Source organism: Oncorhynchus gorbuscha, linkage group LG24, assembly GCF_021184085.1.
Source record: "Oncorhynchus gorbuscha isolate QuinsamMale2020 ecotype Even-year linkage group LG24, OgorEven_v1.0, whole genome shotgun sequence".
In the NCBI taxonomy this organism is placed as follows: Eukaryota; Metazoa; Chordata; class Actinopteri; order Salmoniformes; family Salmonidae; genus Oncorhynchus; species Oncorhynchus gorbuscha.
Window position 1 is genome coordinate 7,062,425 of NC_060196.1, and position 15,376 is coordinate 7,077,800.

At 43.1% G+C, this 15,376-nt stretch overlaps 1 protein-coding gene across 8 annotated transcripts in view; it reads right to left on the minus strand.

Annotated features, from left to right (window-relative positions):
• Positions 1-12,079: 12,079 nt before the first annotated feature.
• Positions 12,080-15,376, minus strand: part of LOC124013403 (F-box/WD repeat-containing protein 7-like) — a 271,295-nt gene continuing 267,998 nt past the window's right edge. For all 8 annotated transcript variants that reach the window (XM_046327735.1, XM_046327736.1, XM_046327737.1 and 5 more), the window contains one exon: positions 12,080-14,823. In XM_046327735.1, the coding sequence (XP_046183691.1) occupies positions 14,555-14,823 (269 nt within the window). In that variant the 3' untranslated portion in view covers positions 12,080-14,554. The remainder of the gene's footprint in view (positions 14,824-15,376) is intronic.

The window sequence follows — 15,376 nt, forward strand, 5'->3', positions numbered from 1 at the left end:
ATAGTTACCACACAGTACAGTATCTATAACGAACAAAAAAATGTAAACACAACATGCAACAATTTCAAAGAATTTGCTGAGTTACATATACGTAAATCAGTCAATTGAAATCAATTCATTAGGCCCTTATGTATGGATTTCACATGACTGGGCAGGGGTGCAGTCATTGGTGGCTCTGAGAGGGCATAGGCCCACCAACTTGGGAGCCAGGTCCACCCACTGTAGAGCCAGGCCCAGCTAATCAGGATGAGTTTTTCCCCACAAAAGGGTTTTATTACAGACAGAAATACTCCTCAGCACCCCTTCTTCTTCCCCTCTGATGATCCTGCAAGGGAAGAATGTTGAGGTCCTGGACTGGCGTGGTTACACATGGTCTGCGGTTGTGAGGCACGTACTGACAAATTCTCTAAAACTACGCTGGAGGTGGCTTATGGTAGAGAAATTGACATTAAATTATCTGGAAACAGCTCTCGTGGACATTCCTGCAGTCAGCATGCTAATTACACACTCCTTAAAACTTGAGACATCTGTGGCATGGTGTTGCATGACAAAACGAAACATTTTAGAATGGCCTTTTATTGCCCCCAGCACAAGGTGCACCTGTGTAATGATCATGCTGTTTAATCAGCTTGTTTATATGCCACACCTGTCAGGTGGATGGATTATTCTTGGCAAAGGAGAAAATGCTCACTAACAGGGATGTAAACAACTTTGTGCACAAAATTTGAGAGAAATACGCTTTGTGTGTGTATGGAAGATTTCTGGGATATTTTCTTTCAGCTCATAAAAACAACACTTCCCGTGTTGAGTTTTTATTTTTGTTTCAGTATAGCAGTCAGAGAGCATTTTGCATGTAAGAAACCTCATTACCCTGTTGGACTGGGACTATAATGAAAAGGTGCTAATGAGGGGTCATGAAAAGGTCAAACTAATCTATTCTCTTGATAAACATCTGCTTCCTCTGACCTTTCCCATCAGCCCTGAGATAACACACCATTGGTCACAATGTATAGTTAATGCCGTGAGGACATTGCCGTATGAGCATTTTTGCTACACCCGCAATAACATCTGCTAAATGTGTGTATGTGACCAATTCAATTTGATTCGACTCGGTCTGAATCTGCCATCCTAGAAGTTGTTTGTGCCACTTCAAAATAAGGGGACGTTGCACAAAACAAACAAATCAGTGATTGGATCATCTCTAACCAATCAACAGTACTTAAGTAGTACTTTAAAGTATTTTTACTTAAGTAATTTTTTAGGGTATCTGTACTTCACTTTATTATTTATATTTTGCCAACTTTTACTTTACTACATTCTGAAAGAAAATCATGTACTTTTTACTGGATGCATTTCCCCCAAAACAAGGGAACATCTCTGATCATCCCTACTGTTTCCGATCTGGCAGACTCATTAAACACAAATGCTTTGTTTGTAAATTATGTCTGAGTGTTGGAGTGTACCCCTGGCTATCCGTCAATTTAAAAAATGTCAAAATCGGGCCGTCTGGTTTGCTTACTATAAGGAATTTGAAATGATTTATACTTTTACTTTTGATACTTAAGTACATTTACACTATTACATTTACTTTTGGTACTTAAGTATATTTTAAACCAAATACTTTGACTTTTACTCAAGTAGTATTTTACTGGGTGACTTTCACTTTTACTTGAGTAATTTTATACTAAAAGGTATCTTTACTTTTACTCAAGTATGACAATTGAGTACTTTTTCCACCACTGCCAATCAGAGTATCAAAGTTGACAACATCATCATGGAGGCTGGCTCTGATCCAATCCATCGGTTTCTGGGACCAATCAGAATGGTCAGAATGTGTTTGCATTCTAGAAATCGTAGGGTAGGGAGGCAAATCCAGACACATTGTGAAGAAGAAATGTCAGTTTGGCCAGAGCCATGTGGATGGGTATTCAGGCAAGTGATGTCACAACCCGCCATAAAAGTTCATTAAACCTTAAATAACTGAGTGACATCATAACTTATGCTCTTGAAACCGTGGCTACACTCTGGAAAAAAAGTGCTATCGAGAACATAAAATGGGTCTTCGGCTGTCCCCGTAGGAGAACTCTTTTTGGTTCCAGGTCGAACCCTTTCCACAGAGGGTTCTACTTAGAAACAAAAATGGTTATCCCACGGGGTCGGCTGAAGAACCCTTTTGGAACCCTTTTTTCTAAGAGTGTAAGATGGCAACTGCCCCTGAGAAGTGGCCAAGTGGGCAAGTAAGAGTGTCATCCTAAATCAGACAGTAATATATAACTACAGTACTATACTACTATACCAGGAGTGAGGTTGACCCCAGTCATTAGTATTCCCTTATTAAATACAAGTTAGAGATAAACTGTTTCCCCCCAGGGTGAGGTATGCTGATGAACGTATATTAACATAGATGTCTTGGGAATCATCTAGCGATGTGTTACAGATGGTGGATATAGTTAGTGTCCTTGTATTGGAGGCACTTCTCCTGTAATTGCTGAATGGCCTCTCTCTCTCTCTCTTCCTCTCTGTATCTCAGCCCTCTCTCTCTTTTTCCACATCTCTTCCTTTGTGTGTACCTCAGGCCTCTCCTGTCTTTTTATTTCTCTCTCCCTTCCTGTCTCTCGAGTTGTGAGCTGTGCTCCAGAAGGGTTTGTTCTGCCCTAGCTGTGCCTGTGGTGCTCGCCTCTTCAGGAACTGTCAGTAGCACTGTTTTCCTGCCAAGGCAGAGGGCAAAGACACACACATGCATGCATGCAAGTGCGCTTGCGCGCGCACACACACACACACACACACACACACACACACACACACACACACACACACACACACACACACACACACACACACACACACACACACACACACACACACACACACGTGCATGCATAGACACGAACGCATGCACACGCGTAATGTCACACCCTGTTCTTACATTTTTAAGACAAGCATCGACCCAAGAGTAATATAGTGTACAGTACAAACCCACACAAACACTTACCAGTGCAGTCACGCACTCAACCACTGAAACACACACACACACACACATACTGCAGTCTGACCAGTCAGGTAGAGAATATTGAGTGAGTAATACAAATTTGAGGGGGAGGACAAATTAGATGACTCATTTCCTCTACGACACACACACACACACACACACACACACACACACACACACACACACACACACACACACACACACACACACACACACACACACACACACACACACACACACACACACACACACACACACACACACACACACACACACACACACACACCTCATGTGCTGACCAGCTGGCAAATGTCTTCACTGACATTTTCATCCTCTCCTTGACCCAGTCTGTAATATGTTTTTCAATCTCAAATGGTCTTACCTGGTTAAATAATCTCAAATGGTCTTACCTGGTTAAATAATCTCAAATGGTCTTACCTGGTTAAATAATCTCAAATGGTCTTACCTGGTTAAATAATCTCAAATGGTCTTACCTGGTTAAATAATCTCAAATGGTCTTACCTGGTTAAATAATCTCAAATGGTTTTACCTGGTTAAATAATCTCAAATGGTCTTACCTGGTTAAATAATCTCAAATGGTCTTACCTGGTTAAATAATCTCAAATGGTCTTACCTGGTTAAATAATCTCAAATGGTCTTACCTGGTTAAATAATCTCAAATGGTCTTACCTGGTTAAATAATCTCAAATGGTCTTACCTGGTTAAATAATCTCAAATGGTCTTACCTGGTTAAATAATCTCAAATGGTCTTACCTGGTTAAATAATCTCAAATGGTCTTACCTGGTTAAATAATCTCAAATGGTCTTACCTGGTTAAATAATCTCAAATGGTCTTACCTGGTTAAATAATCTCAAATGGTCTTACCTGGTTAAATAATCTCAAATGGTCTTACCTGGTTAAATAATCTCAAATGGTCTTACCTGGTTAAATAATCTCAAATGGTCTTACCTGGTTAAATAATCTCAAATGGTCTTACCTGGTTAAATAATCTCAAATGGTCTTACCTGGTTAAATAATCTCAAATGGTCTTACCTGGTTAAATAATCTCAAATGGTCTTACCTGGTTAAATAATCTCAAATGGTCTTACCTGGTTAAATAATCTCAAATGGTCTTACCTGGTTAAATAATCTCAAATGGTCTTACCTGGTTAAATAATCTCAAATGGTCTTACCTGGTTAAATAATCTCAAATGGTCTTACCTGGTTAAATAATCTCAAATGGTCTTACCTGGTTAAATAATCTCAAATGGTCTTACCTGGTTAAATAATCTCAAATGGTTTTACCTGGTTAAATAATCTCAAATGGTCTTACCTGGTTAAATAATCTCAAATGGTCTTACCTGGTTAAATAATCTCAAATGGTCTTACCTGGTTAAATAATCTCAAATGGTCTTACCTGGTTAAATAATCTCAAATGGTCTTACCTGGTTAAATAATCTCAAATGGTCTTACCTGGTTAAATAATCTCAAATGGTCTTACCTGGTTAAATAATCTCAAATGGTCTTACCTGGTTAAATAATCTCAAATGGTCTTACCTGGTTAAATAATCTCAAATGGTCTTACCTGGTTAAATAATCTCAAATGGTCTTACCTGGTTAAATAATCTCAAATGGTCTTACCTGGTTAAATAATCTCAAATGGTCTTACCTGGTTAAATAAAAAATATGAATGTTTCAAGCAGACCATAGTTTTTGTGCCCAAGAACGCCAAGGTAACCAGTCTAAATCACTAGCGCCACGTAGCACTCACATCAGTCGCCCTGAAATGCTTTGAAAGGCTAATCATGGCTCACATCAACACCATCATCCCAGACACCCTGGACCCACTCCAATTCACATACCGTCCCAACAGATCCACAGATGATGCTCTCTCTAAATGTGTAGCTATAGTTCTATTGTGTCGTTTCAGAGTTTGTTTTATGTACCGTCTTGTTAAGCACATGACCAAATCAATTTCCCCCTGGTGGGATAATAAAGTTGATCTGAATCTATTGCATTACACACCGCCCTTTCCTACCTGGACATAATAACAACCATGTGAGAATGCTGTTCATTGGCTACAAGCTCAGCGTTAAACACCATAGTGCCCTCCATGCTCAACACCAAGCTAAGGACCCTGGGACCGAACACCTCCCTCTGCAACTGGATCCTAGACTTTCTGACGGGCCGCCACCAGGTGGTGAGGGTAGGCAACAACACATCAGACACGCTGACCCTCAACACAGGGGCCCCTCAGGGGTGCGTGCTTAGTCCCCTCCTGTACTCCCTATTCACCCACGACATCATTAAGTTTGCTGACGACACGATGGTGGAAGGCCCAATCACTGATGACGAGGCAGCCTATATGAACGACAACCTCTCCCTCAAATTCAGCAAGACCAAGGAGCTGATCGGGGGCGACAGAAAACAGAGGGCCAAGCACACCCCCATTCACATGGATGGGGCTGTAGAGAAGCAGGTCGAGAGCTTCAAGTTCCTTGGTGTACACATCCCTAAGTATCTATTATGGTCCAAACACACCAACACTGTCGTGAAGAGGGCACTACAACACCTCTTCCCCCTGGGAGGCTAAAAAGATTTGGCATGGGCCCTCAGATCCTCCAAAAGTTCTACAGCTGCACCATAGAGAGCATCTTGACTGGCTGCATCACCGCTTGGTATGGCAACTGCTTGGCATATGACCGCAAATCAGTAGAGGGTAGTGCCGATGGCCCAGTACATCTATATCAGGCGGTGTCAGAGGAAGGCCTTAAGAATTGTCAAAGACTCCATCCACCCAAGTCTCTGCTACCACACGACAAGCGGTACCGATGAACCAAGTCCGGAACCAACAGCACGCTAAACAGATTCTACCCCCCAAGCCACAACACTGCTAACTAATTAGTGAAATAGTTAACCAAATAGCTACCCGGGATATCTGCATTGGCCCTTTTTGCACCAACTCTTGTCTCATCACATACACTGCTGTTACTGTTTACGGTCACTTTATTCATAGTTACAGTGCCTTGCGAAAGTATTCGGCCCCCTTGAACTTTGTGACCTTTTGCCACATTTCAGGCTTCAAACAAAGATATAAAACTGTATTTTTTTGTGAAGAATCAACAACAAGTGGGACACAATCATGAAGTGGAACGACATTTATTGGATATTTCAAACTTTTTTAACAAATCAAAAACTGAAAAATTGGGCTTGCAAAATTATTCAGCCCCCTTAAGTTAATACTTTGTAGCGGCACCTTTTGCTGCGATTACAGCTGTAAGTCGCTTGGGGTATGTCTCTACCAGTTTTGCACATAGAGAAACTGAAATTTTTTCCCATTCCTCCTTGCAAAACAGCTCGAGCTCAGTGAGGTTGGATGGAGAGCATTTGTGAACAGCAGTTTTCAGTTCTTTCCACAGATTCTCGATTGGATTCAGGTCTGGACTTTGACTTGGCCATTCTAACACCTGGATGTGTTTATTTTTGAACCATTCCATTGTAGATTTTGCTTTATGTTTTGGATCATTGTCTTGTTGGAAGACAAATCTCCGTCCCAGTCTCAGGTCTTTTGCAGACTCCATCAGGTTTTCTTCCAGAATGGTCCTGTATTTGGCTCCATCCATCTTCCCATCAATTTTAACCATCTTCCCTGTCCCTGCTGAAGAAAAGCAGACCCAAACCATGATGCTGCCACCACCATGTTTGACAGTGGGGATGGTGTGTTCAGAGTGATGTGCTGTGTTGCTTTTACGCCAAACATAACGTTTTGCATTGTTGCCAAAAAGTTCAATTTTGGTTTCATCTGACCAGAGCACCTTCTTCCACATGTTTGGTGTCTCCCCCAGGTGGCTTGTGGCAAACTTTAAACAACACTTTTTATGGATATCTTTAAGAAATGGCTTTCTTCTTGCCACTCTTCCATAAAGGCCAGATTTGTACAATATACGACTGATTGTTGTCCTATGGACAGAATCTCCCACCCCAGCTGTAGATCTCTGCAGTTCATCCAGAGTGATCATGGGCCTCTTCGCTGCATCTCTGATCGGTCTTCTCCTTGTATGAGCTGAAAGTTTAGAGGGACGGCCAGGTCTTGGTAGATTTGCAGTGGTCTGATACTCCTTCCATTTCAATATTATTGCTTGCACAGTGCTCCTTGGGATGTTTAAAGCTTTGGAAATCTTTTTGTATCCATATCCGGCTTTAAACTTCTTCACAACAGTATCTCGGACCTGCCTGGTGTGTTCCTTGTTCTTCATGATGCTCTCTGCGCTTTTAACAGACCTCTGAGACTATCACAGTGCAGGTACATTTATACGAAGACTTGATTACACACAGGTGGATTGTATTTATCATCATTAGTCATTTAGGTCAACATTGGATCATTCAGAGATCCTCACTGAACTTCCGGAGAGAGTTTGCTGCACTGAAAGTAAAGGGGCTGAATAATTTTGCACGCCCAATTTTTCAGTTTTTGATTTGTTAAAAAAGTTTGAAATATCCAATAAATGTTGTTCCACTTCATGATTGTGTCCCACTTGTTGTTGATTATTTACAAAAAAATAGTTTTATATCTTTATGTTTGAAGCCTGAAATGTGGCAAAAGGTCGCAAAGTTCAAGGGGGCCGAATACTTTCGCAAGGCATTGTATATGTAAATATCTACCTCAATTACCTCGTACCCCTGCACAGCGACTTGGTATTGGTACCTTGTGTATATAGTCAAGTTATTGTTACTCATTGTGTATTTATTATTACATGTTTTACTATCCTATCATTTCTCTATTTTCTTTCTCCACATTGTTTGGAAGGGCCCGTAAGTAAGCTTTTCACTGTTCGTCTTCACCTGTTGTTTACTTAGCTTTGATTTGACCTTACTCATCAAACACACAAGGTTCTCTCATGGACAGGTGGTCCTCCATCATCAGATGCTGTGACTATACATATCAGTGTGTGTGTGTGTGTATCCTCCCTGTGACAGTATGTCCTCCTGGCATGTCCCCTGCCTCTCTCCGCCCACACACGGTAGCGCTGTACAGATGGGCTCTGGCGTAGTGCGAGTGTGTATGCTCATTTCAAGTCCTCCACACTGAGAGAACACACACCTCAGCTTGATGTTCCACCTCCCAAGTTCTCAACTCCAAAAGGTCAGTCAAACTAAACCAGGTGGGTGGACTTAACAGTCCAATAACTACTCAAACTAATCAGTAAACATACTGTCTGTGGACCAAACCATTGGTGATAGACTAGAGGACATCTTGAGTGCAGCTTAGTTTGACTGTTAAATTAATGTATCACAGCCCTAGAGCTGTTATAGATGGGATTATTGGAAAGCAGGACACCATAACCGTGTGTTTGTGTGTGTGGGAGTATACCCTAGTAGCCTAGCTCCCATCCTAGCTCCAAATGTTACTGCATTTGAGGGTTTTTGGGAAATAGCAGATGAATTGAGAACAGCCATTCTTTCCCTCTCCATATGTACGCCAACCATTGTGCCCAGTTCTAGATATGCCAGAAGGCCAAGGTTGTCCCTTGTGCGCCAATCAATCATGAATCCCCAACAGATCAAAGAGGCTATAAGCCAAGCTGGAGACTGTTACTCTCCTGAGATTAGTGATGCCTGGCATGCCGCTGGGTATACGATCAGCCATGCCTGCCACGCCACACAAGGGAAGGGAAGCACACGACTGTGAATATGAATGTGTTGGAGCCTTCACATGCAATTGTTCTCAAAATCTTGGCCCTATTCATTAGGCACCAAACGGAAGAAAACGGACTGAAACAGGGAGGGACAACCTGAAGTTCTCCAATAAGAAACGCTCGGTTCAGTCTTCTGTTGAAGTTTTTTGCTACCGTGCGACCTAATGAACACAACCCGCCTTGTGACTCGTCTCATTTTGCGGTGCTATATCAGATGTGATGTGATCCTCCATCTTGTCTTTCCTGATCCCAGGAAGTCAGAAACTCATTCTAAAAGGCAAATGAGAGAAATGACATACCTACCTAGCATCACAATGGAGTTTTCAATATCTTGTTAGAGTCCAACCTTACCAGGGCAAAAAGAGGTGAAGGTTCAGGACAGTCAAATACACACCTTTGGTTTCCCCAGCAACAAGGGAGTGTTGGGTGGCGATTACCCTCATGTCAACCTCAGTGTGTGTGTCGTGTTCATTCACAACTCGTCTCCATAGGGCCACCCGAGGTGACAAGATGAACGACTAGCACATCAGCTCCCAAAGGAATCAGGGCTATATGGTTCTCTATTTATTCCTGTCTCAAATGGCTCAGAGGAACTACATCATGTTCCCTTTATGGAACTCAGCTAGTTAGCACTTTCCCCACTAAGGAAAGATACCCAACCCCCAACTGGGGTCTCACCTGCCTGGGTAAAATAAGTATAGCAGGGCCCCTTAGATGGAGGCTAGCTATGGAGCGGTGTAGCATAGCGTTAGCCTAGCCGAGCACTGGCCAGTTTACAGGCCCTGCTTTTGAGCATCTCCTGGCACTAGTACACTAGTGATGGAACTATCGCTGCAGGGCAGGATTACTGAACAAAGGGACGAGAGGGAGCAGGGATCCTCCTTCCAACCCCTCCATCCCAACTCCTTTACATTAAACCCTTCATCTTTTCCACCTCCGAACACAGACCTCATCCCCCCATCAAAACCAATCTATATCGCTGTAAAAACAGTAGCACCCCTCCCCCTTACCTTCCCACCAAACATTGCCAGCCCCATCTCTTATTTTATCACCCCTAGCTGGGTCTAGCGATGCATCCCAAATGCACCCATTCCCTGCAGAGACCCACGAGCCCTGGTCAAACGTAGTGCACCAAAAAGGGAATAGGGTGCTATTGATCTCTCCTGTTTATCTCACCACCCCTGGTTAGCACGCCAGGCTAGGTTGTGTGTGAGTGGATGGGAATAGGAGACATCCATCAATGGGCACTGGCTGCAATGCATATATGCAGAGTGAATGACAAGGCAGAGAAATGAATCCTGCCTGGGGGGGGGTAGAAGGATTAATAGCTACTAACTTGAAGGAATAGAGACGATTCCTCACGTCCCAAAATGAAGTGCTTTAAGAGTGGCTGTGGATATACATCAGTGTCTTGTAATGAAGCTACTGTATCTTTGCTATCCACTCAGAAACCTGTCGGCCGCAACTTCCATTGGTTGAAATGTACCTGCAGGGAGCCTTTTCAGAATGACTTTTTGTTGCTCGTTACCTTTAACTATATATCCTGTCAGTAAAATGAGTGTAGAATGTATGAAACTTGTTCCAGTGCTGTTGCCGGTCTTATAAATATAAATGGTGTTGTCTTGTCTTTACAGGTACGAAACTTTGAAGCCCAGACATTACAAAAACCTTTAGAGATTCATATCAGCAAATCTTACTAAATTGCACTCAGGCATATAAGAGTGCATGTATTTTCTCCCCTGTGCCCAAATCATCCCATTCTTAAAAAAAAGAAATCCCAACTACAACCAGTCTGTATTCATCACAACGACTGCAGTCCCAGATGGAGTAGGCATGAAGGGATACTTTACCTACAGTCTGTATTCATCACAACGACTGCAGTCTCAGATGGAGTAGGCATGAAGGGATACTTTACCTACAGTCTGTATTCATCACAACGACTGCAGTCTCAGATGGAGTAGGCATGAAGGGATACTTTACCTACAGTCTGTATTCATCACAACGACTGCAGTCTCAGATGGAGTAGGCATGAAGGGATACTTTACCTACAGTCTGTATTCATCACAACGACTGCAGTCTCAGATGGAGTAGGCATGAAGGGATACTGTACCTACAGTCTGTATTCATCACAACGACTGCAGTCTCAGATGGAGTAGGCATGAAGGGATACTTTACCTACAGTCTGTATTCATCACAACGACTGCAGTCTCAGATGGAGTAGGCATGAAGGGATACTTTACCTACAGTCTGTATTCATCACAACGACTGCAGTCTCAGATGGAGTAGGCATGAAGGGATACTTACCTACAGTCTGTATGCATCACAACGACTGCAGTCTCAGATGGAGTAGGCATGAAGGGATACTTTACCTACAGTCTGTATTCATCACAACGACTGCAGTCTCAGATGGAGTAGGCATGAAGGGATACTTTACCTACAGTCTGTATTCATCACAACGAGTGCAGTCTCAGATGGAGTAGGCATGAAGGGATACTTTACCTACAGTCTGTATTCATCACAACGACTGCAGTCTCAGATGGAGTAGGCATGAAGGGATACTTTACCTACAGTCTGTATTCATCACAACGACTGCAGTCTCAGATGGAGTAGGCATGAAGGGATACTTTACCTACAGTCTGTATTCATCACAACGACTGCAGTCTCAGATGGAGTAGGCATGAAGGGATACTTTACCTACAGTCTGTATTCATCACAACGACTGCAGTCTCAGATGGAGTAGGCATGAAGGGATACTTTACCTACAGTCTTCTTGCCTTTATAGGCCGTCATTGTAAAATAGGAATTTGTTCTTTAACTGACTTGCCTAGGTAAAAATAAAGCATGCATTTTTAGAGACCCTTTATACTGCAGCCTGAACAAGAAAAGGAGATCACTAGCCAACATGCAGATGAGAAACAGCCTTAAAACTGGAAGTTGCCTGAATATACGAACCATTCTGGATTTCAACAGTGCAGGTGCATATTAGATGTCCATAGTGGAACCCAGTGAAGTTGAGAGGAGGTAGTCCATGTTCCCATAGGAATACATTCGTTTTATATGCTCACAGGTTCTAATGTGGAGGTCAAGTGTTGGATAGCAAAACGGGATACAGAATGAAACTAGTGATATGGTGTGGTGAGGCGCTTCGGTCGCCACGGTAAATTCAATACTATGGGACTTGACACCACAAGGAACACTGGCGCGGAGAAGAACCAAGCACCAGCACGCTACTTAACCGTGACTGCAGTTCCGTGAACCTCATTTGTTCAACATGCTAGTGTTCACAAACTTGATCTCTTACATGTTATCGTGGTTACCGGGTTTCATTTGCGATGTGGATGTGTGTGTTGAAACGTACGCCAAAGACAAAGTACTTGAAAGTATTCCCCTCAGTAATGTAATAAACCGAAGACGCTTTATTTAACACATAACCCAGTGAAAAACAGACAACTGAAATGTTTGAAATGAAAAAAAAAAAAAAAACGCACATTTTATTGCACTTAAGTTATAAGAAAATAAAAATTCTAAGTTGAATCAAACAAATACACAATCCCTTTCAGGTTTTTTTTCTCTGTCCGTTTTCTTTTAGCCAGGCAGTTACATGAATGAACTGAAAAAATAAAAACACCTGCGGCATCTGATTTCTCAAACCAGATCATAAATTAAAACAGATTCAAAAATAAAACGAGAGAGGAGAAAGAACAAGATTGTTTTTTTTTTAATATACAGTGTCAAACCACTTTCACAGTTCTGCTTGAGTTGTGTGTGACTCCTTTCTTGGGAGATTGAGTTTAACTAATCGTTTTGGCTACAATGTTCTGTTCTGTTCACTTGAAGCCAGGTTGCCTGTAGGTACTTTTTCCATTCACAAACCATTAGACTGCTAACTGCTACGCGAGCTAGCTAGCGCTTAACAGTTTGACTGTAACGTGTAATATGTCATATTCATAACACTAAGACTGTCCTGCCTTCTACTGTAGTTGTACCCGTTGCTTCAAACATTTGAATGGAAACAAATCCCATATGGATGGACAGTTCTTTCTTTCATTCACTCATTAAAAAAAAAAATCTGCTATTTTCTTTTTTCTCTCTGCCAGTCCACACAGCATCTAGACAGTTCCCCACAGAACAGGCTGAAAGCGCTTTGTCCGAAGGAATGTGTTAACAATTTACACACACACACACACACACACACACACACACACACACACACACACACACACACACACACACACACACACACACACACACACACACACACACACACACACACACACACACACACACACACACACACACACACACACGTTTCCTCTACACAGGCAAACCTGTCTTTGTCCAACACTCTCTCCTCTCAGCCTCGCTGAGGCATGTTTTGGCTCAAGTTTCAGTGGCAGAAACAAAACAACAAAACCACGGTTGTTATTGTCATGTTTCTCTCTCTCTCTCTCTCTCTCTCTTGTGTGTCGTCTGTTTAAAACATTAGAAGAGTCCATTTTGGAATTTAGTCTGGGACTAAAACGTCACAGCGAGTAAAAGTTCCATCTTTATTTCAGTTTTATCTAGCAGCATAAATACAGTTTACCCACTGGGAAAACAGTACTGGGAGGGAGGGAGGACGCTATTCCACACGAAGCGCTCCGAGAAGAGAACCCCAACCTCCCTTCCCCCCTACGTAAGAACCAGCATTGAGGAACCAACCCAGCCAGACTCGTTGAAAAACACAGGACAGCATCGCGTCTAAATCTGGAGACTTAACAGACTTCAGCTATGAAGAAGAAAAGAAGAATGTAAAGAACAACCCAAACAGACAATAAAACGTGGTGAGTTAACAAAAGCAAAGTAGTGAGTGGAACAGGTTAATACTGGGACTTGTTGCTGTTGGCAACAACAGGCAACCAAAAAACAAACAAACAAAAATCCTCGTCTTTGAACTGATTGAAAGAACATGGCTACAAAAGGAACGCAAATTCACAGTTGTACGTGTGCTCCTGTGTGTTTTTTGAAGAAATCAAACCCCGGAACTAAAAGAACAATACGACTGGAACAAACAGAGAACAGGATATAGGGTCTGATGTTATAGGCTTATACCTGGTTTGGGGACCAATCAGATTCTTGGCATGTCGTTTCTTATTCTCTCCCCGACGACAAGAACCTCCTTACTTAGCTAATATTGTGTGTCTGTGTGTTCTAATAAAACCCCTTTTCCAATTCACTTAATTTCCTCAGATGAGAATTTGATGTATCCCTGTGTCTTTGCCTTGTGTACTGTATACAGTGTTGTTCTTCTATTAAATAGTCAGTTGGCGCTTTATGTGGGGGATAAAAAATTATATATCTTTATACATCTGAACAAATGCTTGCGTCAGGCTTGAGTGAACAAGTCTCTGTTTTGCGAAGAAGCTGCCTCTAAAGCCGCAGAGTTACTTCTTCAAGAGTTCCTGTCTTTCTTCTCTTCCTCCTTTATTGGACGAGTCTGTTCCTACCCCTCTTCTTCCTCTTCCTCCCAGCCTACCGCAGAGGTGCGGGCGAGCCACACCCCTGTTTCAAGCCACACCCATTTCCACCCCACCCCTTCTGATTCGGACTCCACCCCCTTAAGGTGGGAGGGGTAACAAGCGCGGGTGCCGGCCGGTGAGGTTGGCGACTGTGGCCTTGTCAGAACACTGCCACCGACAGGGGGAGGGGAGAGGTAAGGAGGGGGCGGTGGTAGCATTGAGGGTAGGGTGGGGCTGTTTCTGAGTGCGGGAGTGAAGTGTTTAGGGCACGTTCACCCTCGATGTTGAGCCATCTCATCCTCGTCTCCCTTTAACCCTCCTCCCCTCCCCTCACTTGTCCCCGTCTCGACCATTTCCCCCCCCTCTCCTCTCACTTCATGTCCACGTCAAAGTCTAGCACCAGTAGTTTTGTCTCCTCTGTGCCGTTGCGGCTTCCCACGGCACACACCAGCTTGGTGTTGGAGGCGCGGATACGCCACACCACCCCACCGCTGCCGCCGCTCTCCAGCGTCACCAGGTTACGGATGAACTCGCCCGTCTTCAGGTCCCACAGCTTCACCGTGCCGTCGTCCGAGCTGGTGATGACAAAGTTCTTGTTGAACTGCAGGCACGTCACGGCGCTCTGGTGCTTGTGGGGACCTGGTGGTGGAGAGGGGCAGAGAGAGAAGAGTGAGAGAATGTGTGAAGGAGATAAATAGCTAGTTTCTCCTTTTCGCTGTAGTGTCCCTTTAACGTCTACTTCCCCAGAGTCAGATGAACTCAGATAGCAACTTTAGAGACACAAAAATGGTAACTAGCATTAGCGCAATTACTTGAAGTTGATGCGACTTCCATCAATTGCGCTAACGCTAGTTAGCATTGGGTCGCCAAACTACCTCTAACTTCCTTCATACTGGACACAGAAACATAAAAAAAAATCAGTGAGTTCACCCGACTCCCGTTGCCAAAATCCCGCAATAACTCTTCAAGAACGTAGAGAGAGGCAGAGAGTTAGATGGACTCAACGAGGGAGGGGAAAAAAGGAAACCAACAAAGAGAAAAGGTGCGATAGAAAGAGATCATTGGTTGCGAGGTCATTGGTGGAAGACCTGGTAAACCTGCTAGAGATGGTAAACACTACACTGTTTATTTCTGGAGAGTGTTAAGGCAGGGGAACGAGGCACCCTGTCTTGTCCCCGTCTGCCATGGAAAA